The sequence below is a fragment of the Rattus norvegicus genome, chromosome 1 (assembly GCF_021556685.1).
Source record: "Rattus norvegicus strain SHRSP/BbbUtx chromosome 1, alternate assembly SHRSP_T2T, whole genome shotgun sequence".
In the NCBI taxonomy this organism is placed as follows: domain Eukaryota; kingdom Metazoa; phylum Chordata; class Mammalia; order Rodentia; family Muridae; genus Rattus; species Rattus norvegicus.
The window spans coordinates 106,714,136-106,739,703 of NC_141534.1; the positions used below are offsets into that span (position 1 = coordinate 106,714,136).

The following is a 25,568-nucleotide window of genomic DNA, read 5'->3' on the forward strand; positions in this document are numbered from 1 at the left end:
TGCCCTTCCACTCTGCCAGGGTTGTTGTCTTTGCAGGTTAAAGTTCTGCTCTAGAGCTCCCACCTGGGACAGTCAACTCTGATCCCGGGATCCCCAGCCTGCATTTGCAGGGCTGGTCCACAGTTTAGATCAAGCCACCACATATTTTGGCTTGCAGGTCATAGCCGCTTACAGCCCTCACTAGAGGCTAACCCCATTGCTAACATTCCAGTTTTAGTGTCCCCATCCACCTTGGGGAGGGCTGGGGATTCAGGCTCTTCTTACACATCTGGTTTCTATCACTGAACCACACCCCAGCCCCTCACCGGGGAATTCTAGACAGTAGCTCAACCAGCAAGACCTGATCCCATCCCTTTTCAGGATAGCTTTAAGTTTCCATGGTAACTCCTCCTGGGATTACTTGGTTTTGATTTAACAGACCCGAGACAAAATTCCTACAAACTCTTGGGAGGGCTGCAGGGACACTCTGAGCAGCAAATGACTCAGTAACATAGTACTTAACACCCATTATGGTACAGGCCTGTCTATCCCCTGTGCAGAACACAGGCTTCCACCTGACGCAGCATCAAACACTGGCTTTGAACATCTCCCACATTCCCTGCAGACCCAGCCTCCAGTTCCCAGCAGCCTCTTTGTGGCCTTGCCTGGCCCCGCCCCTGGCAAATCAAATCTAGAACAGCAACCTGGCATTCTGTCAAGTTGCCTGTTTAGCGCTGCTCCTCTTGGGAGGGATGCAGGCCACTGAGGCAGCTCACAGAGCAGTGTGGAGTCCTTCCTGCCCATCAATATCCACGACCTGTCCAAGGACTGTGAATGTCAGCGAACTGAGCACTACACACCAACCCTAGGCTACAGTGAGGCTGTCTGATATGCTTCCAGCTTTTAGGCTCCTGAGTTGTGTGGTTGTGGAGGGGACCCTTGCCTCTGTAACGACTGCTACCCAGCCCTCAACACCTGCTCTTCATGATCTACCTGCAAAGTGTTACAGGAGTCACGTATTCTTTAAAAGTGGAATCTAACCAGGTGGGGTGCTACACGTCCATAATCCTGGCACTTGGGAAGTAGAAGCAGGGGGATTAGAAGTTTGTCAGCCATAGTTACATGTAGCTTAAGCTATGTGAGATGTAAAAGGAGAGTTCAATTGCCTTCTGCATAAGCCATCCAATGTGGGGAGAGAAACGGGGACCTCTGTAAGAGCAGCCAGCACCCTTAACTACTGAGCTACCTCTCCAGCCCCACAAGGAGTCTGCGACAAGCACAGTGGTGGATGTTTTAGACGGCTTCCTCCTTGCCCAAAACCAGATTGTAAGAAAACTCAATGAGATCAAGGAAATGCCACATAGTAAATTGAGGCCACCAGCCCATAGCCACACAACCTTACCTGGGAATCCTGCAGCCACAATCCCCCTGGGCAGCCTGTCCACCCCAACCCTCGATCTTGACAAACCATAACAAAATTCATGCTTGTTTGAGGTCATTAGATTTCGGGGTCACACATACACGGTCCCTGGGCTCTATACCTAAGCGGGCTTCATCCGGGTTTCTTTGCCAATCCTTGCTCCCACTGCCCAGGCCCACCCACCGCCGCAGACAGAGCACTCCAGCCTGCTGGTAAAGTGTTGCTGTTGGGTTTCGTTTGGCTGGTTGTGTGTACACAGTGTATACAAGGTGAGTTGTACAGCGCCGAGTAAGAAGAGCAGGAGGTCAAGGAGAGGAGGGAAGAGGGCAGGAGGGAGCAGGGCCGGGGCAGAGAGAGGCATTAAAAAATAGAACCACATTGAGAAGACAAAGGGAAGCAGGGCGGAGGGCCGGGGAGACAGATCGCTGTAGAAAAGGAACAGGAGGGGCAGGACAAGGGGAGTCTTCTCGCCTTCCCTCTCCACCCCACCCCTACCCCGGGTATGTACAATAAATAAGATTAAAAATAATTAACAAGATGTTTGGCCCCTCCCACCCAACACCACACGCCCTTGGGGAGCAGCCTTTAGCAAAGATGTTGGCCCGGAGGGGGAGCTTGGAGGGGAGAGGGGGTTCCCCGGTTCTCTCAAGCCGCCCTGCCTCCCTCAACCATACATAGAATTTTCCTATACATTATGTACACGGTGGAGGGGCAGGGGCGATGGCTGTGTTGGGGGGGCTGGGCCAGGGGACAGGGCAAGTGTTACTAAATAGACATTTATACATATATATAAATAATTTCTCTGTACACGAATGGGGGAGGGTGTGAAAGGGAGTAGAGGGGGCTGTGTGGACACACCCTGGCTGAGGACGACCCCTTCCCTCCTGGCAGCAAGGGAGCCTAGGAGTCAGCTCCGGAGGACAGTTCTGTCCAGTTCTCAGTTCATGGAGGAGGTGTCCCCCTCGCCAGGCAGGGTGTGGTCACCCACAGCGGCTATGGGCCTGTGCTTGGGCCAGCAGGTCACTGAAGGAGTCGAACAGCTGTTCTAGCCATGGCTGGTTCCTCATGCACTGCTGGACTACCTCCTCTTGACCCAGGTCCTCAGCACCACCCTCGATGGCCAGGGTCTGCGGGGAAGGAAGGTGAAGCTGTGTGGGAAGAAATGGCTAGGGAAGATGGCTAGGGAAGGGATGGGACCAGGACTGAGGAGGAAGGCTGGGGTTCCTGACCAGAAGAGGACTGAGGGGCCGGGCTGGTGCTCACCTGGTCTCGGCAGCGCAGAAACGTGTGGTATTTGTAGTGGTGCAGAGAGTGGTAGAGGGTGTAGTACCCCGACTTCTCCAGCTCCACCTTGAACTCCTGCAGACAGAGGAGCACCGCTCATTCGCTCTGGCCAGCACCCCTCCTCCTGCGCGCACCCCTCCCAGGCCAAGAGTCCTACCTGGGCCCGCACAACACTTCTCTTGAGCTTGCTGAGGGTCTTTCGGTTATAGGGCTCCCCTGCAGGCCGCAGCCGCACAGCTCCCTCTTCGGGGGAGCCTTCTCCAGTCTGCTCCACCTGCAGCTGTGGGAACGTGTGCAGGGCATCCTGCGGGAAGCCAACGGGTCAGTGGCCACCTCCCTGGACCTGACCTGTCATTCAACTCCAGCACTCAGATCACATAGGCCTCACTGTCTCCCAAGACAATTTCAAAAGACCTGCAGGTATATTTTGTCCCCTAGGCCTGGCTATCCTGCCCGTGATCCTAGCATGGCCTCAAATCTCACAAGTGCCACATTCTACCCACCATTCTGCACTCTACGGAATGGAGCTCTGTTCTCGAAGACGACCCAGGTTCAGTTTCTAGCACCCACCCGGAACGGCTCACAACTGCAGATGTGGGGTATCTGAGGCCAGTTTCTGGGCTCCAGCTGAATTCAAGATTTGACACACACACACATACACACATACACACACGCCCCTAAAATTATGCACTCTAATTCACTGTACCAGCCTCACCTATCCCAGGAACGATGCAAACCAGGTTGCTGAACACCGACCCAGAAGTAGGGAGGCAGCCTAGTACTAATCCCTGAGTTTTCTCTCTTCTCTTTTTCATAAAAAGACAGAACCTCACTATTTGACCTGACTGACAGAGACTCACATGCCTTTACCTTCCAAGTACTGAGGCTGTAGGAAAGTGCCACCACACAGCTACTTTTTAATCTTGTGACATGGCCTCGTTAAGTTGTCCAAGATGGCTCTGAGTTTTGATTCTCCTGCCCCAACCTCCCAAAGAACTGGGGTGACAGGTATATGCAAGCCTATTTTACACAGCAAGTTCCAATATAGCCAAGGCTACCTAGTAAGACCCAGTCTCCACAAAACCAAATCAAACCAAACCAAAAAAACCCTAAACAACATATTAACCAGAATCCTCAGAAGCAGACAAACTTTATACTTTTTTTTTTTTTGGAGCTGGGGGACCGAACCACTGAGCTAAATCTCCAACCCCAACTTTATACTTTTAAAAGTCAGACTGACATCTTGCCAGGAGCTCCAAGACAACCTGCTATATTCTATCCCAGAATTCTCAACGACAATCTAAATACTTCAAACAGGACCAGCCTCCCATGTTTACAGCCGGAAGAGTATCAGGCATCCACCATGTCTGGATAAGCCTGTGCTGCGGATGGAACCCAGGGCCTGAGCACGCTACCAAGTGAACCGCATTCCCAGACCCTGACATCAGGACTAGAGCCCTCAGCACATCAGCACTGTACCTCAAGATTCTCAGAGTGGCCCTGGGGTGTATCATCCAGCATGAGGGGCCATTCCAGAGGGCAGGAATGAGCCCAGGATATGACAGCTGTGTCTCATAGGGAGACAGGAGACAGGTGATAGGGTGGCCAGACAAAAAAGCCTCAGGCCCAAGCCTGCTCTATTAACGTTCCCTGTGGGGCTGCTGGGAAGCCAGGGCCTCGCCAGCTTAGCTCTCATCTTCTCCAGACGGAGCTGAGGACAGCAATGACTCCCCTCCTGATCCCCGCTCTAGGGAAGGTACTCAAGTAACCTCGGCGCTGACCACCCCCAGTCTCCACACCTGATCTGGACCCCATGCAACCCACTCAGCCCCCAAGCACCTGCAGCGCTGGGCTCAGTGACAGCCGCTTCAGGACCTTTTTCTTGTGCTCATTGAGGAGGCCGTCAATCTTCCGCATGGGTGGAAGATAGAGTTCATCTGCAAGAGCAGGGGTGTTGGCAGACAGCAGCTCCCATGAACAGGGTTTGTCTGGGGTCCCCAAATCCCCTTCTCCCCAAGACCACAGAGTCCAGGAGCACAGTTCCTTCCCAGGTCCCAGCTTTCCTCTCAAAGGGCTAAGTGCCCAGCGCTCAACCCTAGACCCTAACCCTCCACCCGGCCCCAACCCTCAGCCTCAGGAAGCCAGCACCCACCCATAACTCCAATCCCTCCTCTGATCCAGGCTTCCTTCCTGGTCCAGCTCACCATGTGTGTCTTCCAGGGCCTGGATCATGTCTGGGTCCAGGGCTGTGCTCACCAGCATCTCCACATAGCTCCTGTACATCTCCCGCATGGCCCGTGTCTTCAGCAGCCGTCCTGGAACTGCCCGCTCTGCGGAGAGACGGGACAGACTCATTCAGAGGTTACCGTGCAGCAGACGCTATTTCCAATGGTAAGGACTCACGGCGCAAACCCTAGCTAGGAGGGCACAGGGGAGCCTCTGCTGAGGATGCCGTGATGACTGAGCTCAGAGAACAACTTGGCTTAGCTTGTCCAGGCCGGAATGATAGATACACTCAAGATTCCAAGAGAACAGAGTGACAAGAACAGCAACTGCTCAGGGCCAGGGAAGTGGGCCTAATTCAGTATGGCCCCATGAGAACCTATCAAAACCAAAACACCGAATCAAGACAGAGACCAGTTGGGCTGGAGAGATGGCTCAGTGGTTAAGGGCACTGACTGCTCTTCCAGAGGTCCTAGCAACCACATGGAGGCTCACAACCATCTGTAATGGGATCTGATGCCCTCTTCTATTGTGTCTGAAGACAGCTACAGTGTACTCATATGCATAAAATAAATAAATTTTAAAAAAAAGAAAAAAAAAGACAGAGACCAGTCGAGAATGGTGGTGCACACCTGTGAGCCCAGCACTTGGGAGGCAGAGGCAGGGAGAGCTCTGTGAGTTCAAAGCCAGCCAGAGCTACACAGTGAGACACAGTTGAAACAAACGTACCAAAACGGAGGTCAGAGGTCAGGAGGATTAGCTTAACTGGTAGAGCGCTGAGCTAGAACACACCAACAAAGCTTGGCTTCTATGCCCAGCACCAAATAAACGGCGTGAGGTACGCTTGTGATGGGAGAGGTGGAGGCAGTACAGCGCAAGTGCAAGAGTTACCCACAAGTCCGTAGCAAGTTACAAGGCAGTCTGAGCTACATAAGACCATCTTAACAAAAAAGAAAAAAGAAAAAAGAAAAAAAAAAGGAGGGAGAGGGAGCGAGAGAACTACTTTCACAGCTGATACAGACAAGCTGAAGACATTATACTGCGGGTGGAGATGGCTGAGTGGTTAGAAGCACCAACAGCCCAAGAGGACCCAGCACCATGTGGTACTTCACAACCATCTGCACTAGGTCTTAGAGATCCAACACCTTCTTCTCCACTGCGCCAGGTATACACGTGGCGCACAGACATACCCGCAAAAGACAGACATGCAAAATGAATGTGCATCTCCTGCAGTCTTCACAAGCAGGTATGTCAGACATGTTAGCCATTTAGAGCCAAATGGTGCAAGAGAGAAAGCGCATGCCAAACCCAGGAGAATAGGGCTTTGTTGTTATTTCTGAGACAAGACAACAAGCTTGTGTAGACAGGCCAACCCTCTAAACTCATGGCAATCCTCCTGCCCCATATGGCGGTCATCGTGCTGAGCATCAGGGACACAGCGGAACATCCAGCTGACACAGGGCTCTTGTGGTGCCAACTCTAGGCAAGATTTTCCCTCAGGTGCTACCTGAGGCCAACTCGACAGGCAAGGTCAGGAAAGAAAAGGTTCTGCCTTTCTCAGGGTCACATGAGCACCGGTGTCTGGGCTCAGGACATCTATCACAGGCCTAAGAACTAACCTGTCATGAACCAAAACCACCCATCAGTGAACACAAAGGGTGTCACAGGCTGCACGGGAGTGAACGCTGGCCCGGCCACCGCAGGTCGCCCAGCCACGCAGGTGCTCCCACCCGAAGTCTGCTTCCTCTCTGTCTGCATATGGTGTCTAGGCTTTATTTGTTTACTTATAAATTCTGTAACTCTGATTTACTCCGCAGTACAGGAGATTCAAACACCGAGTTACAGCTTGGTTCTAGTTTATTTTGGAAGTTTATTTTGTCTGTTCCTTTGGTCTTTTTTTCCTTGAGACCGAGTCTTCCTGTATAGCCCTGGAACTGGAACTCGCACTGTAGACCCAGGCTGGCCTCGAACCCAGAGACCCATCTGCCTCTCTAATGCTGGGATTAAAGGTGTCTGCCACCACCGCCTGAATTCAACATGGTTGTTTATTTTTTACTTTGTCTTGTGAGGTGGGATCTCACTATCTTGAGCTGAACGGGCTGCAGCTCAGACTGGTTCTGAACCTCCCAAAGTCCTCAGCTGCTTTTTCGCAGGATGAGGCCTCTGCCGGGAGGCCTGGCCTCTACATGGAGTTACAGCCTCTACCTCTTATGGCTGCCCTGGAAATGGGACAACGTACTAAGGCCTTAGCAGACACATACCGGTTACACAGGGAAGTGACTGTCAACGGCTAGTTCCTGCCATTACTGGGGAGTCCCCTTCGTCTCCATTTGGGAGACTACCCATGGCCCTCAAGCTGCTATCACCCTGTACCCTCAAAGCCGGTGTTCCCTCCCTCACGTGACCCCCTATGCCCGCAGCTGCTGGAACCTACCGTCCTCGCTGGGTGCACCAGGGGAGGACTCGGAGTCTGATGAGCTGCACCCAGGGCCATCACCCGCTGAGGCACTGCCCACTGCCTCCTTCAGCCACTTCTTCCTCTTCTTTGGAGGCGGCTCGGCCTTGACCTTCGAGGGCCTGGCTTTGGGCAGCCGGGAGGTGGTGGACTGCCCTGGGGCTAGGCTCCGGTCAGTCCGCATTTGCCGCCCACTGGCGGCCCGTTCGCTCCGCAAAGGCCGATCACCACCACGGGTTACCCTCTCTTTCTCCTTCTCCTTCTCCTTCTCCGCAGGTCGAGGTGGGGATGGCTTCTCTGGGGCAGGGGGCTCGGGTACAGCAGGCTCAGGTGTTGGCTCTGGAGGCTTCTCTGACGTCATTTTCTCAGGGGTCTCAGGCTTAGGAGGTGGGGCTGGGACTTTAGAGGGAGGTGCAGCATTGCCCCCAACAGGGGTAGGGCCCTTGGTCTGACCAGACCGTCTGGAAAAGGACAAGAGAGGATGTCACCAGCAAGCTGAAGACCCCACCCCCACGCTCTGAGACCCTGAATGTTCACAATCACCTCCTTTTGGGTGGGGAGGTCACTGCTCGCCCTACCTCTCTAAGCCTCTCTCCTCCTTCCTTCCTCTGGTTCCTCACCTCTCTGGATAGACCTGTCTACCTCTCTGGGTCCCTGCTGCCTGCCTCTCTGGGACTGCATCCCTTACCATGGGTCTTTCTCCTTCTGCCAGGAGTGTTTCCTGGCTCTATTTCCCTCAGGAAAAGCTCCATCTCCTGCATGTGAAGCCAGCTTCACACCTTCCCCTCAGGTACCCTACCACTGTCAGTACCTGACTGGCAGTGGGGGCCGGTGCCAGGGTTTCCGGGCGCACACCCTCACATAATCCTTCTTGTTGACATTCTCCAAGAACTTCACATAGAGGCGCTGGTACCGGTTTTTTGCATCCCCAAAATAACCCAAATACTGTGGAGAGAGCAAAGGCTGTGAGAGCCAGCATGTGTTACCATCCCACCTCCATGCCCTGGGCCATGCAGAGAGGGACCACAGGATTGAGCACTCGCTCCCCACCCCCCCCCAAATCCACACCCCCACACACTGGCTTACATTACTGGTAGCACAAAACTGCCTCTGGCCATCCTTGATCTCTGGAGTGAACTTCTGCAGAAGGGCCTTCTGGACACGCCAGATGGGTGGGGGCTCCCGGCCAGTCTGCAGGGCCAGCTGAGGAGGAAGAGACCAAGGAGACCTACAAGGTTACCCTCACCCCTGCCCTGCTGGAGACTTCGTCGCTCACACCTCTAATCCCAGATGAGGCAGGAGGATTGCTGGTTAAGAGAGCTTCCTGTTCTTTCAAGTTCAGTTCCCACCACACATGTTAAGACAGGTCCCAAATGCCCGTAACTCTAGCTGGCCTCCAAGGGCCTGCACACACATAACCTACACTTACCAAGACATATACATAAAAAAGAACAAAGTAAAACAAACCTTTAGAGAAGCAAAAGACAAATCGACCCCTTATTTTAGGGACACAGCCTGATGGTACCATCTAGCAACAAGGAAGAAGGCTCAACCATAAACCAGATTTGCTAGGAGGCTGACATTTGACTTCCAGTCTCCAAAGCCGTGAGCAAGACATATGTTCTGTTTATAGCCACAAGCTATCTAGGCTCCTGTAGTGCAGTACCATAGTCGGAAGGAGACAGTGACAACTGCAAAGCTTTCCACGAGGCACTCAGAGCACAGGCAGCAAGTCACACAAGGAAAACACGGGGAGCATCAGCTCTGCCTCTTAGGAGGCTGAGGCAGGACTAAGGAATGAAAGCCAGCCTTGGACACACAGTAAGGCACTATCTCAGAGAGTAGAGTTCAGGGGATAGAGTTGAACGGTAGGGCGCCTACCTACATCCTGCAGTAAGGAGTTAGGGGCGTGGCTCAAAGATAAAGTGCCTGCCTAAAATCCTCCCAGTGAGGCTGGGGTGTGGCTCACTCTGCCACACGTGCAGCACCACATGAAGTACCACAGAGACAGGCAGACCTCGAGCTCACAGAGATCTGCCCATCTCTGCCTCCTAAGGGCTGGGATTAAAGGCGTTTGTCACTACTGCCTGGCCTGGGATGCCCCTCTTGACCATCTTGGCATTCTCTGACATCCTCTGTCCCAGTGTTTTAGCACTAGGATCCCAGTGCACAGCCATCTGACCTGCACACAAGAAGAGGACCACAGAGGAGATAAACACAGGAACAAAACACTCAAGAACCCAAAGAGGCAGGTGTGGTTCTGCATGCCTGCAATTTCCAGCATTTTGGGAATCTGAGGAAGAAGACTGACTTGAGGTCGAGGCCAGCCTGGGTTACAGATTGAGACCCAAAAATGCTTCCTGAAGCTGGGCCTGGTGGCTCACACTTTTAATTCCAGCACCGGGGAGGCACAGGCAGGAGGATCTCTGGGAGTTCGAGGCTAGCCTGGTCTACAGAGTGAGTTCCAGGACACCAAGGGCTGTCACATATGACAGGGCGAGATAGCCATGGGTGACACAAGAATGCAGAAATGAATGAAATGTGGCTACTACATTCAGAGATTACAGATCAAGTGATCAAAAAGAACTCAGATGGTAACCCCAATTGATTAGTTATGTCCTCCTTTTAACTGTGCTCAGAAGTATCAAGATCTATTGGTAATGTCTGCTTTGAGTATCAGTACTATATGGGTATATGCGTGTCAAACCATGCACTCTTAGTGTGGTGAAATCTGTTTCTGCACCCTCATTTTTTATGGCTCCTGAATCAGTATATGCATGTAAAGGAGTTCTAACAACTTGCTCAATAGGACGCAGAGAGAGAGATACACAAGGAATGCAGGTACCCCAAACCCAGTTTTCTTCTGAGCTCCCAGATGACATCACAGGCTGGGTCAGAAGTACCCCGCCCCCCCCCCCCCGAAAACAAGTGTACTTCAGACCACATCTGCTCAACTCCAAAATACTCCCTGGACTCCAAACACAGGCTTTCCCCTGACAAGGAAACGCTGTGTTTGTGTCCTCTCTCCTCCACCCTTGCCCCACAGGGCATCGGACCTCTCCAAGTTTGCAGTCCCATCGCAGACTTTCTGACCCTATGGGTACTCGCCCCCACAGGCTTTCTTGCCCAATCGATGAATGTGAACACAGAACTCACTGTTCCGGTTCTTCAGAGACTTCCTGGAAGCCCTTTTGGGGTTTGTCACCAGGCACCAACCTATCTCCCTATCTGCCCTTCTGTTCTTTTCCAACTCGGGCTTTTGGTCTTCCTCCAAAACGCCCTTTCTTCGGTGTTGTTTTTTGTTAACATGCCTGTGAGTGGGAACGCGCACCCGAAAGCAGTACCCACGGAGTCCATGAGAGGGCAAGAAACTGCCCCGGTGCTGGAATTATCTGTGGTTGTGAAGAACCCAAGAGAACTCAGGTGAACTCCAAGATCACTGACACTCCTAATCACTAAGCCATCTCCACAGCTCACTCTTCGGGAGTGACCCCAGAAATCACAACCTTCTCTTCTCCCCACTCTTTAAGGCCAGTACTTCCAGGCTCTCTTCTTGTCAATCATATAACCAACCCCACCCAGCGACTGACTAGAAAGTCACCCATCTCACGGACTGCCGTACTGAGATGGTCAGCTCACTGCAGGACATCTGACTTTAACAGCCAAAGAGCCAATCACTGGTCTCCATCTTGGTACCCAAGGATGAGTGGACCAATCTGATTCTCTCCTAAGAATGTGGCCCACGAATGATAAGCCAAACACGTGCTGCTGCTAGCACAGGAATGAGCAGGTGAGCTACACACGCCCAGGCATGGTATTTAAGGAGAAAGGTCAGCTGGGTCCAGTGACCTGGAACTCTCTACGTAGCCAAGTCAGCCTCCAACTTGTGGCAATCTTGTCTCAGATGCCTAAGGACAGGGATTATAGGATGAGCCACCGTGCCTTAATTTGCAAGAAAATGTCTTGTGTGCCGGAGTTCAAAGTCACTCAGAGCAACGACGATTACGAAGAAGCAAAATCGAAGAGATCCCACCAACAGGAAGGCAGTCACAGACAGTGGTTGCCAACACTGCTCGTTAGGCCTGCAACTTACCCCCCAGTCACCTTCTTCAGCTCCCTGCTGACCAAGAGCCGGGCCAGCAAAAACTACATCTCCAAGAACAGCCATCCTCTCAGCCCTGGTACCCAAGTCCTCCACGTTCCCAGTCCCACTCATGGTCCAGCCTCTCGAACTAGCATTTCTGCAAATCCGCCCCACTCCTCACACGGGGCCTTGCAAAGGCCATTCCTCTCAGATGACTGCCACGACCTCCACAAAGGCTGGGCTGTAGTATCATTTTTCTGTTACAGACAATGAGCCTAGAGCAGCCAGTGACCATCCAATTTGCAAGCCAGTTTACCCACACAGCTTTTCTTGTCGCTTGGTTGAGTTTCTTCTTGGTTTTTCAAGACAGAGTTTCTCTGTGCAACCCTTGCTATCCTGGAACTCACTCTGTGGACCAGGCTGGACTCCTGAGTGCTGGGATGATTAAAGGCGAATGCCACACCACTGCCAGGGTCCAGCTCCACATAGCTCTTCAACACTTGAAGCCAACTCATTTAACCAGCATCTCACATTAATAAAGTATACGAGGGAGTCTGAAGACTCAGAGCACAGAAAAGAATGCACGCCATCTTACCAACCCTTCACTTAGCCCAAGGAAACATCGCCAACACGTCGGAAGAATGCAAACTTCCCCGGAGAGGCTTAAGACATTTGACTTAAATGAAATGTATACAAATGGCTCATTTCGCCGGAATTTTCTAATACTTGTGGAAATAAGGAAGTTTAAAATGCCATTTCACAGACCGAGGGTGCACCTCAGCAGGAGAGGCCCTGCCTAGAGTCCCGCCGCGAAGGACTGGGATGCGACTCAAGGGTCGAATTCCCCAGTGAAGGTTCCAGAAATGGAACTCAAGCCATCAGATTCTGAGACAGGCGCCTTTACCTCATGACCCATCTCACTGGCCCTAATTTTTTAAGACTTCAACAATAAATAAAATTCATCTATATGTGTACACACGCAGGCACACGGCACACCTATGGAGGCTGGACCACAACTCGCAGGAAGACCCGTCTTTTCCTTCCGCCTTGTTGAGTGCTTGCTAGGGATCAAACTCCGGTCTGGAACAGGTACTGTCACCCCCTGAGCTTTGTTGCTGGCCCGGAGCTCACAAATTAATCGAGTCTGACTGGCCAACAAGCCCCCAAGGAATCCACGGGTCTCTTGGAATCTGGGGATTCCAAGTAGATCCCACCACCGAGGGCTTGTGGGATGGACCTCAGTCGGTCCCCATACCTGCAAGGAGACTTTTGCTTCATTTGAAATCACATCTGCCCCAGGCCGACCTCAACTCTGTGATGTAGCTGAGGCTGACCTCAGACTCTTAACTACTGGTTCCACTAGCCAAGCACTGGAAGTCATGGGCTTAATCCAGGACATTCCTGCCTCAGCCTCAAAACGACACTGCCCAGATGACCGGGGATGGGGGTGGGGTGGGGTAGGGGAATGCCAGAAAGAGGATCACGGCAAAGCCTGACGACACGTGACCTCTGTATTTTACAGAGTGTTTGTCAAGCCTTGTAGAAAAAGCCAGCCCAAGACCACAGCAACATGTCCAACATTCCCAGCACCTTCTGTGTGGGAGCCACAATCACTGACAAGGACAGGCCAGGTCACATGAACACACATCAATACACACGAGGGAGAAGCTCCTGTCATCAGCCATGGCTGAGAAAACTGAGACTGGGAATGACAAGATGGCAGCCCAGCTATTAAGCAGAGGTAGAACGGAGTCTAGTAAACCCTCCCAAGGCAGGACACGCCTATCTTGCTCACCTCTAGGAGTCCCTGACACCAATAGGAGGTACAGGGCCTCAGGGCTCTGTGCCCCCTAACGAAGCTCACACTTGAGTAGTATTTTAAGCATCTGAGTCCTCGCCTGGCCCCTTCCCTTCCCACACCAGCTGGCCAGTAGTATCAGATGGATGACCGTGGCTCCTGTCCCAGTGCAGGTCAGTGAATGGGCCCCTTCCAAAGGCCCATTGGCCTTTCTGGCCTGTAAGATGGGGCTAGAGAAGCCACTGCTTTGAACCCTATTCACCAGGGTTAGAAAACAGGGCCGGAGAAGTGTAGAAAGCTTGCAGTCTGCCTCCACTACACACCTGGTGAGACTCAGGCCAGCCTCGGGAACGCAGTGAGACCTTGCCTGTACTGAGTGCCTTAAACTCCTAGTACTAAAAAACAAAGACAAGACAAGACAAAACAAAACAAAACAAACAACAAACCAAAAAAACCTACCCAACTGTTAGGTCCACCTCTCAAAAGAGTCCTAAGGAATAATGGTTTTTGTACTTGTCATGAATTCAATCTACTACCCATATGGACTGCAGAAAGAAACAGCCGAGACTCAAGCATACAATGTGCACTAAGGCAACGGATAGTCCCACAACTGACATGCCTCCCAGCCTCCCAGGGCCAACCACAGAGAGATGGCAGCCAGCCAAACACCAGGTCTGCTTCCCTGGAACCTCTGCCATGTCCTACCACGGACAGAATCAGATTCTTGACCAACCTCTCACTGGGTACTCTACACAAGCATTTTACTGCTGGATCATCAGGATCCTCCTAATCCTGACTCAGCCAGATAAGCCTATGAACCAAACATCCTAGAAGAGGCCACCCAAACTTTTTTGGGACAAAGTAAGCAGGAACTTGTTTTATTAGTTTATACTGTTAGTTATTTATAGTTTCACTCTACCACTGGGGTGGGAAAATCACCCACAGATGATATGCTGCTGATAAATATTTATTTACAAAACCAGAAGCCAGACATGGTGGGGCACACCTTTAGTCCCAAAACTCGGAAGGCAGAGACAGGCAGATCTCTGTGAGTTCGAAGCCAGCCTGGTCTACATGATGAGTTCCAGGACAGACAGAGTTTTGCAGAGATCCCGTCTCAAAGAAAAACAAACAGAAAAACAAAACTGGACTGGACCAAGCATGGTGTCCATCTACAGTACCATGTCCCCAAAACAGGCAAGACTGCTGCATGTTCGAGACCACCCTAACCTACCTGTGAGACACAGGCAAGGGAGAAATCAAAGTAACCTCTGCCTCCAGGGCGGAGGGTCTCTGTTAACAAGTGATGTATTACCACCGAGCTGGAGCCCCGCTTTTTCTGTATTCACTTCCTCACTATTATTTTCCAGGCTGGCTTTCAATCTACTCTGTAGCATAGGAAGGTCTTGGACTTAGGACCTCCGTAACAACCCCAGGAAACCTGGGATGGCAGGCTGACGCCAGCAGGGCCAGAGCTACATCAAGAATGTAAAACCTAGCCAGGCAGCGGTGGGGCACCCCTTTAATCCCAGCACTTGGGAAGCAAAGACACGCGGCGCTCTGAGTGCTGATCGGAGGCCAGTCTGAGTCTTATCTACAGAGTCAGTTCCAGGACAGTCGGAGGCACACAGAGAAACCCTTTCCAAACCAAACCAAACCAAACCAAACCAAACCAAACCAAACCAAACCAAACCAAACCAAACCAAACCAAACCAACAAAAACAAGAAACCTCAGCCTGCCACTCAGCGAGTGCCCTTAAGCAAGTATCCGTTACACCACCTACAAGTTAGGCATAACCACATCAGGCTGACGGCGGGCGGATATGTAAATGGGAAAGAATATAGGCTCCGGCTGGATCCCCTCTGACTCTAAGTCCCCAAGAAATGGAATTACCAAGTGACTAATTTTTTTTTTTTGGAGCTGGGGACCGAACCCAGGGCCTTGCGCTTGCTAGGCAAGCGCTCTACCACTGAGCTAAATCCCCAATCCCCCAAGTGACTAATTTTGAACCCTCAACGCTGTAACTGCCCTGCCAGGCAAGATGCGCCCATTGGCATATTAGCGGCATGAAGGTTACGGGGCAACTAACTGCTCCCAATGGATTCCTTGCATATGAGAGAATTAATGTCTGGCCCTATAAATCTGGTCAAGAGTCCAGGGCTTGGGCTGGAGAGATGGCTCAGCGGTTAAGAGCACTGACTGCTCTTCAGGAAGTCCTGAGTTCAAATCCCAGCAACCACATGGTGGCCCACAACCATCTGTAATGAGATCTACCCTGTTCTGGTGTGTCTGAAGACAGCTACAGTGTACTTGCCAGAGGAACCTCTCTCTGCCACGGCAGAACTCAATGCGGACTAATACCTGGTAAAAGGGCTGAAGGATCCTCAGCCCTAAACAGTACATTTCTATCAAGTTCATGAAGGCTTGGGGGACATCACGGAAGAGGGGACAGGATGAAGGAAAGCAAGTGTCCTCACTTCAGTCAGCCAAGAACAACCCAAAAGCAGCCTAGCAAGCCCACTGGGTAATTCTTCGGCCTGCACCCCTACCCAGACTGGCCCGTCACTCGCCAGCTGCTCAGTCAGTGGCTCAGAGACTTTGTCAGGCTCCATCTGGGGACAATGCTAAGGCTCACCTTGAGGGAGGGTATGTCCTCCGCACGAATGACGAACTCATCCCGCTCTCGGAAGATGCCCTCTCCGCCACTCTCCCCAGCCTCCTCATCCGTCTCCCCGCACACAGCTGCTGTCTCCTGCTTCTTGGCCAGGTGCAAAGGCCGAGCATCTGGGGGTTCAGGGTCCTCTGGAGACGGGGCAGCAGGCTCCTCTGGAGGGGCGACTGGTGGGACAGTTGTGGGTGCTGGCGGGGGCGGTGGAGGTGGTGAGGGCAGCGCTGGTGGAGGCGGTGGCTGTGGTGGTGGAGGTGAGCTAGCCACAGGAGTCACCAGTGGGGCAGGTGAGGGCAAGGCTGGAACTGGGGGTGGGGGTGGAGGTGGGGCCGGCTGAGGTGTTGGGGCAGGAGGTGGAGTAGGTGGGGGCTTCTCCTCCAACAGCGGGGGCTCTAAGAAAGAGGGGGGAGAGAGAGTCATCAGATCTATTGCCATTCATTGACCATGTAGCCCAGGCTGGCCTTTGAACCCTGACTTTCCTGCTTCAATCTAAGAGCTAGTTAGAATGACAGTCATGTGTCACTATTCCTGGCTGGCTCTATTAACCTTACAGATCCTGTGTCCCTAATGGCAACTTAGCACTCAGTCTACCTACAAAGCCACATGTGTCCTTACTATAAGGGTAGAGAGCAAAGACAGACATGGCTCTCCTGTAGAGGTCCCACTTCTTGGTCCAGTACTGGGTCCTTCTGTGAGACTGCCAGCGTAGCTCCAGCAATTACCTGGGATTCTTGAAACCCATCTCATTCCCCAGTGCCATTGTGCTATGCTGTCTACCCACGCCCTTGTAGCTCTTGTCCAACTCCTAACTCCATATCCTGATGCCTCCTCACTCCGAGCGCTCTAGCAAGCCTCCCAAGTCCCCATTCCCTCCTGGGATACTCCTGCCTTTTTACAAGCCCCTCCCTGGTCTCCTCCATCAGCTATTTGATTTTCTAATGCCACAGACATCTGCCTAGTTACGTGTACGTGTGTGTGTGTGTGCGAGAGTGTGTGCAGACCATGTATGTACAGGGGCCTATGGAATCAGGAGAGGGTACCAGATACCCCGGAATGGGAATTATGGGCGGTTAGTTGGATGTGGGAGCTGGGAACTGAACCTGGGTCCTCTACAAGAGCAGTAAGCACTCTTATCCACCAAGCCATCTCTCCAGTACCCCTAATTACTTTTACTAGTAATAGAACTTGGGTTTTTCACTCGCTAGGAAAACCTAATTAGGACTCACCAGGAATCCCTTTGCTGGTGGATTCTACACAGAACTCTACCTCCTCTGAGCCACACCCCCAGTGCCTCACTGGGGGATTCTAGGTAGGGGCTACCACTGAGTCCAGCTCACGGCTTACTCTTCAGAGCACTTCTACACCTCACAATCATTAACGGTTCCTTAAATCTCCCTTGTTACCCCTTTAGCTGGACCTGCCACTTATACCCTAGTCTCTCCCCAGCATCCTCGAGGGCCCAGTACTAGGCCCCTGCGATTCCCTACTGAACCTCTGAGCTCATTAAAAGATGTTTCTCTAAGCAGTGGTGGTACAGCACTCGGGAGGCATGTGGATCTGCGAGTTCAAGGCCAGCCTGGTCACAAAGTGAGTTTCAGGACACAGTGAAAGGGAAAAAGGTTTTTTTCTTTTTCTATCAGGAAATCACCTCTGTCAAGTGTGGTTTTCTATACAACAGGAAAAATCCTTTAAATAGTGTATAACCCAAACAACTTTATCTGCGGACTCCAATAAGCCTCACCCTGTTCCCCAGACCACCTTCTGAGAACTCACCAGGCGTGCCATTGCTGTTGGTGCTGGGCAGACTTGGGAGAGGGGGTGGACCGGAGGCTGTAGGTCCAGTGTCTAGAGGTGGCTCCTCCGGTGTGGACGTGTCCTTAGGCCCTGTGAGGGGTGGATCGTCCAGGGCCGAGATGGCTGAGGAAATGCTCTCCTGCAGGTCTCGGTTCTTGGCCACGGAGTCTTCTTCATCCGAGGAGAAGGAAGGCAGCGTCTCTAGGTTGCGCTTCAGCTCTTCGTCCAGTCGCTTGCAGGGCGAAGGGCAGCCAAGCCCCAGCCCCTCGCTCTCCGCAGCCTCTAAGGCACCTCCCAGGCCAAAAGGACCAGAAGGTGCCGGGTGCGGCACAGTGGGCACGGTGGGTGGTGGGGGCTGCAGGCCTCGGGTGGGCACAGAGGCTGGCACACTCTTAGGGGGGCTTAGTGGTGGCGTCAGGCCAGCTTGGTAGACTGGTGGGTGCCGCTTGCCTGACTTGAGAAAGTCAAGGAAAGAAGCCATGAAGCCTGACTTCATCTCCGGCTGTTTCTCCTCTACCTCCTTGATCTTGGCCTCAATTTTCTCCCGGGTCAGGTTGGAATCCAGGCTGTTGTGGTCTACACCCGAGATGACATCGTTGGAGGGTGCTCCCAGACCCTCACCGACCTTGGGCACAGACAGCTTGATCTAGACATGGGGAGAGCAAAGTGTCATGGTCCAGGGGCCCAGCCTCCAGGCCTCCTTCCTCAGATCCAGGGATTCACCTTGGAGTTTCCCATCCCACCTTACTTTAGATCACCTCCAAATTCCTGCAACCAATCTGTGGAGTCTTAGATTTCAACACAACTGACTGTACTTAAGAGACAGGAGACCAAGCCAACAGTCCCTTCCAGACCCAGTCCTTCCACAATGTCCAGGCACACAGGATCTGAATGCCAGCCCATCCCCCATCCCCTCTATGCACAAGACTTTAGAGCCTGGGTCCTGACACCCCGTCTTGTCAAGAGTGTCACATTACATTTTATCTTACGGAAACACCGGAACTCTACCTAGGTGACTCTCTGGTGCTTTTTTTTTTTTTTTTTTTTTTTTGGTTCTTTTTTTCGGAGCTGGGGACCGAACCCAGGGCCTTGCGCTTCCTAGGTAAGCGCTCTACCACTGAGCTAAATCCCCAGCCCCTCTCTGGTGGTTTTTAATGAGATAACCACAACTCTGACGCCGAGGTCATCTGACACCTTCAATCTCAGACAGTCCAGCCCAACCCCTCCCACACCCAGTCCCCCTCACCTTAAGCGGCTTCAGAGGCTCCAACCGGGTACCTCCCATTTCCTCAGCCTTCCTGCCTCTGCCCCGGCCCCGGCCCCGAGGTTTCTTGGCCCCGTCAGTGGTTATGGAGGCTGAGGCTGGACCTGCCATGGCAGGGCCCTCCAGTGGACGAATCCTGGGCCTCCCCCTGGGTCGGGGAGGGCCGTCTCTCTTTGCCTTGGTGGGCTTGCGGCCACGACGACGAGGGCCATCAGGGCCAGGGTTGGGTGGGCAGAAGTCTATATCTCCCAGCGGTGAGAGGGCCGGCCGGGAGCGACAACTAGACACCAGGTCGGGCAGACGCCTCGGGTTTAGGCGGATATCTGCGGGTACGTCGGCTTTGTCCTCATCGGCCTCAAACTCGTACTCCTGCGCATACAGCTTCTTGGGCGTCTGGAAGGGGGGATCTCGGCGGCGTAGCAGGTGGAAAGAGGACGTCTTCAGCAGCTTCTTTGGCTTGGTTGAGCAGAAGATGGGCGAGGTGAGGCCACCCTTGGGCTCAGAGACGGGTGGTGGTGGCGGCGGCGGAGGGGGAGGTGGGGGCGCCGACTGGTGTGGCCCACTCTGGATCAGGCCCAGTGGCTCTGCGTTGACTGTGGAGGGGAGCTCGGGCGGTTTGTTGGGGTCCAGACCCAGGCCTGGAGTCTCTGGTCCAGTTCCAGACGCCCGGCCTCCACAGTAGGGGCCATAGGGATCGTAAGCAGTGGGACCAGGGGGTGGACCAGCACCAGTTTTGGGATCTCCATCATCTTCGGTTTGTCCAGCCTTGCCATAGTCATCGGCTGCCCCTCCACCAAACATCTCCTCCATGGTGGGGAAAAAGCTCCGCTCCTCATCCTGAAGCAATGAGTCGGGGAAGCAGATAGACGTGAGGGGTACGAACCGCGGTGCCTTGGTCCCTTGAGGGCTGGGGCTTCGGTAGGCGCCTGTAGGATCCTTGCCCTCTGGGTTAGGTGGTCCCACACCGGTATCCCCAGGCCCTGGTGGCAATGGTTCCAGGGCCCCAAGTAGTTCTTGCATGGCTCCAGGAGGTTCCAGGCTTTCCTCAGGTCGTAAGCGAGGACTTGGGGCTGTGGGTTCCAGGCCATGGCCGCGAAGGTGGGCTTCAAGCTGCAGAGGCATAGGTGGTGGGGGTGGGGGCGGCGGCGGCTGGGGAGCCCCATCCCGGGTGCCTGGCTCGAGGAGGTGAACGCCGACTTTGGGGGCACTGGATGAGGGGCTGGGGGCATGGCTGAGCACAGAAGGGAGCAGCTGGGGAGGAGGTGGAGGCAGCACCATTGGAAGGTCAGGACCTCCAGCCTCCAAGAGGAGGCCGTGGGGCGTTGGCTGGGTTGCCTGGGCCGTGGGTGGTGGGGGAGGTGGGCTCTTCTGCAAGAAGGCTCCGAGCTCCTTGGCACCGGCTCCATAGTGAACAACTGAGGTGGCTAGCCCCTCAGGAGTTTCGCCGCCCCGCTCTGGCCCCTTCTTCTTGTCCTTCATCCTCCCCAGGCCCAGCTCCAGGGCGGCCGTGGCACCCTCGTCCAGACTGGCACTAGTCCTGATGACGCTTTGCAGGTGGTACCTCTGGGGATCTTCCTTGGCTAATTCGTAGGGTGTGCCTGGCGGTCCTCCGGCTCCACCACTGCCCCCAAGTCCCTTGGAGGCATCAGCAGGCCCATCCTCACCTACCAAGCCATCTGCCCCTGAGGTCCGAGGTGGGCTGGGTGCCTGAAGCAGGTGCTGAATCAGAAATTCTTCATCTTCCGTGCGCTCAGCGGCAGCACCACCAGGGCCGGCAAGCAGCTCGGAGCCGTCACCTTTTCCCTTGTAGCCACCGGCTCCAGCTGCATAGCTGCTAGCTCCGGGGGGTGCCAGGAATGGAGCCGAAGCTAAGACTGAACTTAAGTATTTGCCAGGGGCTCCTGGAGAGCCAACGCCAGGAGGGCGGCCAGTAGCAGGCGGTGACTGGAGGGGCCGGATAATGTGAGATGGGCTGGCCTCCCCACCACCTCCCAGAGAACTGGGTCCCCAGCCACCTCCATGGCCCGAGAGAGCAGGGGAGTGACCAGTACTGTAGCTGAGGGAAGGGCTGGCTGTGGGGAGCCCCTGTGAATGGGCAGCTGGCCCTGGGTAAGGCTCACTCTGTACCCCATAGAGCTGACCCTGAAGCTGGTCTGGAGAGTAACTCTGACAGGTAGCCAGGCCAGGAGGTGGGGGACCACTGGGGGGCTGAGGGGGACCCCCAGAATAGTTAGGGCCTTTGCTCAAGTCCTGTGCTTGACCCCCTCCAAATCCTTGCCCATAGGCCTGGGGTCCCAGAAGCCCTTGGGGCTGGCCAGGAGAATATGCCTGGCTCCCAGCCCCACCAGCCCCAGAGGCTTTCCCAGTGGCGTAAGCAGCTGCTGGTCCACCCAGGCTCTGACACTTGGGTGTGGCGGTGGATCGAGGTGGTGGGGGTCTGGTGGCACCTCCTGTAGCTGGTCCATAACCTCCCTTACTCGTCTTATAACCAGGGGACTGGATGATAGGGCGGTACCCACCACCACCTGCAGCTGCACCTCCCCCAGCCGTCTCCGGGCCTGCAGCCCGACCAGCTGCTCCAGCTGTGGCCCCACTAGGCCCACCCTTGCTAGGTTCTCCAGCCCCTGGAGAGGGTTCCCCACCTCCCAGAGGGCTGCAAGCCAAGCTGGCCCGGTGGCCCATTGAGGGATAGCTGCCTCCACAGCTCAGATAGTGCTGCAGGGAATGGGCTGGTGGTGGGGGCGGTGGGGGCTGGGCACTGGCAGGCCGCTGATAGTGTTTGATGACCGTGTCCTGTCGGGGCAGGGCCCGCTCCGGCGGTGGACCCGGGGCAGCACCCGAGAAGTTGTAGAGCTGAGGGGAAGATGGCTCGGCAGCTGTGGCAGCAGAAGAAGAAGCCAGCAGATTGAACTGAGTCGGGAGGTGGCGGGGAGGTGGAGGTGGATCTGGGGGACCAGGACGGTAAGGGGGAGTCTGAGCAGGACCAAGGCCCGCAGGCCCCAAGACACCACCCCCTGCCAGGCGCTCAAAACCCAATGAAGAGGGCACTGTAGGAGCCTGGGAGGGCTTCAGGTGGAGCACATCATGGGGGGACAAGAGCCCATTAGCAGGAGGACTGAAGGGTGGATCCTGGAGGCTGAGGGATGAGGGCACTGGGAAGGGGCGGCTGCCGAAGGAAGCCGGGTGCTGGTAGGCAGACAGGGCAGAGGAAGACGGGAAGGTGCTGGAACCTGGGAGGGCACCAGAGATGAAGAGTTCCGTGGGGCCTGGTGTGTGCATGGCTAGGGATGAAGGAGAAGACCATCGGTCAGAGTGGACCAGGAGACAGCCCTTCTCCAGCCCGCTGGGAGCAGCACTTACCTGTCTGCCAGGAAGGACTTCGGAACTGGGAAAGGAGTGAGGAGGCGGAAGGGCCAGGCTGGGGGCCCCGGGACTCCAGGGCCGAGATGAGGTTCATGACGGAGGCGTCGGGCCCTGCTGAGCCCGCGTGGTGGAGGCCAGTGTCAAAAAGTCCAGAGAGGCCTGACAACGGACAAGTCAACAAGTCAGCCAGGTAGGGGGTGGTGGTTTGGTCAGGGAAAGCACTAGACAGTGCAGAAGACGACTGGAGGGAGGAGCCAAAGACAAGCAAAGGGACGCAGTGCCTTTCAACTCAGCTTCCAGGAGGCTGAGGCAGGGGGATCAGACCTTCAGAGACAATCTGAGTAACTCCATGAGACACTATTGCACTTACTAAAATAAAGGGAAGGAAGGGGGAGCGGGAGGAAGGGGAAAAGACTATGGAAGGCTCCAGGTTGGATTTCCAGCACGCAGAAGTACCAACGAAAGTCAAAAAAGAAGAAGAAAAAAAAAAAAAAAAGGCAAGAGGCAGAAAACAGGGACGGGACAAGGAGATCCGGGGCAGACTGGTTTAAAAATCAGAGGTGTGCACAGCAAGGACAAGGTGGTGGATGAGGTTACTCTAAGCAAACAGAAGGAGGGCCAAAGAATTGGAGCCAATAGGGAAGAAAAAGGAGCCAACCAGCCAAGAGAATCCCACTGGGAAAGAAAGGACTGGGGGTGGGCTGGAGGGAGAGGAAAAGCCTGGAAGAGAAGGTGGGATTTGGGGGCCCCTGATGGGTAGCAGCCAATAGGAGACAAAGGGCGGAGCCATGAAGAGCCTAACGAATCCGGCATGAAATAAAGCCTCCGAGGCAACCAATCACAGGAGAAGTGGCAAAAAGAGGTCCAGGACCCAGAGCAAGGCCAATTAGCAGGGGCGGAACTTTCAACAACCAATCAGATGTCTTAAAGGGCAGACCAGCCCCAGCCCTCCAGGATGGGAGCCCATACCTGCTGGGTGGTGGTTGGTGGCATAGCTTTGTAGTGGGTGGGGGGCAGCGTAGGCCTGACGATGCAAGATGTCGGTTTCTGGGTGGGAAGTCCGGGAGCTGCCGTAGACCAAGCTGGGAGCAAGGGAGAGATGTCAGAATATCCTCTCAAGCTATCCTCTGAGAAGGGGGCTAGGAAGAACTTCCCAACTGACTGAAGAACCCTGAGATAACACTAGGGAACACAGTTATCCCATGGGGTGGGGTGGGGGCGGCAAAAAACGATGCTATTCTGGACACTTAGGAGTCCCACGTTTGCAAACACGGACATGCGGGGACACACTGGGGACGTAGGAAGTCAGGGGAAGCGGCTACAACAGTCAACATGAAAGGTGTGATCCTGCCTTGTAATATACTACTCCCCCACCACAACAGAACCGAAGGTCCAACACTGCAAGGGCACATGGACAAACCAAGACCCGCTGAAACAGCACAGACCCTGAGTTAGGAAAGGAATCCAGCCAGGCCAGGAGCAGGAGGTAGCTTGTGTCCCAAATGGCTAGGGGAGAAGGGAGGGAGGGGACAGGACCAGGGAAAGTCCCAGGTACAAGTACTGACACGAATTCATTGCATCCCCAGAGGCTGAGGTTCAAGTGCATCGGCCTAAGCAAAGCCAGGTGTGTGTACAAACAGTTCAATTCACCCGTGGGGAGGAAAAGGTCCCGAGTGTGAAGTCCCACTCTAAAAATTTGTACACGCTGGGGAAAGCCAAGTGTTGAGGGGGAGGCGAGTGAAGGGCAGGTGAAGAGTGAGGACACACGACACAGATTAAACTGCGAGAGGCAGATTCACGGGTGAACGGACACGCGGCTAGCCACGCATGCACAGGGCCCACGCTCACACGCGCAAACATAAACGGGGAAAAGATACGACTCTATCCCAGAAAGGGCCCAAATCCGTGGCCTTGGACCAGAGGGCAAATAGCGCGCCATCAACCAGGATTCATAGCTTTGAGAAAGGTGGGGAGCAGAAGGGGGCGTGTCCCTAAGCTCAGGACCCCCCCAACACACAGAATCCTAGTTTAAGAAGGGGGCGGGGCCCCTTGCCCACTCTGCGCGGGGAATTTCTTGGAGGGGGGAGGGCCTGAGTGGCCCAGCCTCCAGCAGCCCCGGAACAATAGGACCTGGGAGGGGGTGCGCGCCCCCCAGGTCTGCGAGCTAATTCTCCTTTCCTCCCACCTTTGCAGTTGCAGAGCTAGGGGCGCCCGGGGGGAGGGGTCAGCAAGCCGGGAATCTAAAGATGGGGGGCAAGTCCAGGCCTTGCTTCAGCAACCCTTCCCATCTTCCCAAGGCCTTCCCGGTTCGAATTTGTTTTTGCGCCTTGCCTGCTTCGTTTCTCTCTTTTGCAAGCCGGAGCTGGCTTTGGCGGAGTTTGCAATTTGCAAACTGGGGCGGCGGCGTTGTTACAAACCCAAAGAAGGCCGCTCCCTTGCAAAAACCGGAGGGGGAGTTGGCGATGCACGCGTTGCCGAGCGGGCCCCAGGCCCAGGCCAGGCAGGAATCCCCCACCTCTTAGCCCGCTTCTCTAGGTCCCCCTCAGCTCCTTACCTAGCTTTCGCTGACCTCTCGTAACTCCATCCCGCCCCGGCGCCGAGCGGGTCCCCGAAGCCGGCGCTGGGGTAGTTCCTGTCCATGAATTGGCCGCGGTGGAAATTGGGGGGAGGGGGAGGGAGGGGGAAAGGAGGGGGAGCGCGCGCGCTCTCCTCCGCCGCCGCTCCCTCCGCTGCTTTTTTCCACCCTTTCTCTTTTTTTTTCTTTGCGGCCACCGAAGGCCCGGGAAGGCCCCGGGCGGGGGAGGGAGGGGGCAGGGACGGAGGGGCGGGCAAAGGAGGGGTGCAGCCGCTGAGCCAAGGAGGGGGGGTTCCCCCTGGAGGAGGGAAAGGGGGGAGGAGGGACCCCGCTGTCTCCGCCTTTGCCCCGGCGCTTGCAAGAGAGAAGGGGGAAGCGCGCTCGGGAGGGGGCGTCCCGGACGGCCCCGGAGTGGGTGCGGGCGCTGGGTGCTCGCTCTTTCGCCGCCGCCGCCGCCGCCTCCTCCTCCTCTGCGTTCACGGTGCAGCCATCTTTGCACAAGGCGGCTGGGGGAGGGGGGAGGGGAAGGGGGGCGGGCGGCGGGGTGTCTGGCTGCGCTCCGCTTCCTCCCACAATCCCGTGCAAATGCAAAAAAAAAAAAAAAAAAAAAAAAAAGAGAGAGAGAGAGAGAGAGAGCGAGAGAGCGAGCGAGCACTAGCG

At 54.7% G+C, this 25,568-nt stretch overlaps 1 protein-coding gene across 2 annotated transcripts; it reads right to left on the bottom strand.

The window, feature by feature from the left end:
- Positions 1-1,461: 1,461 nt before the first annotated feature.
- On the bottom strand, positions 1,462-25,425 carry Prr12 (proline rich 12). Of its 2 annotated transcripts, none has more exons than NM_001427852.1 (14): positions 24,888-25,423; positions 23,303-23,415; positions 22,331-22,492; positions 18,953-22,251; positions 17,686-18,352; positions 15,880-16,304; positions 8,448-8,564; positions 8,173-8,306; positions 7,341-7,822; positions 4,888-5,013; positions 4,523-4,620; positions 2,841-2,987; positions 2,663-2,758; positions 1,462-2,526 (listed from the first exon to the last, which is right to left on the bottom strand). In NM_001427852.1, exons 1-14 carry the CDS (start codon positions 24,971-24,973, stop codon positions 2,380-2,382), a joined length of 6,099 nt encoding a protein of 2,032 aa, NP_001414781.1. In that variant the 5' UTR covers positions 24,974-25,423; the 3' UTR covers positions 1,462-2,379. The 2 variants fall into 2 exon arrangements, 1 of the variants encoding a protein (NP_001414781.1); XR_015630129.1 differs by having other exon boundaries at positions 1,613-2,526; positions 8,448-8,589; positions 24,888-25,425.
- Positions 25,426-25,568: the final 143 nt, after the last annotated feature.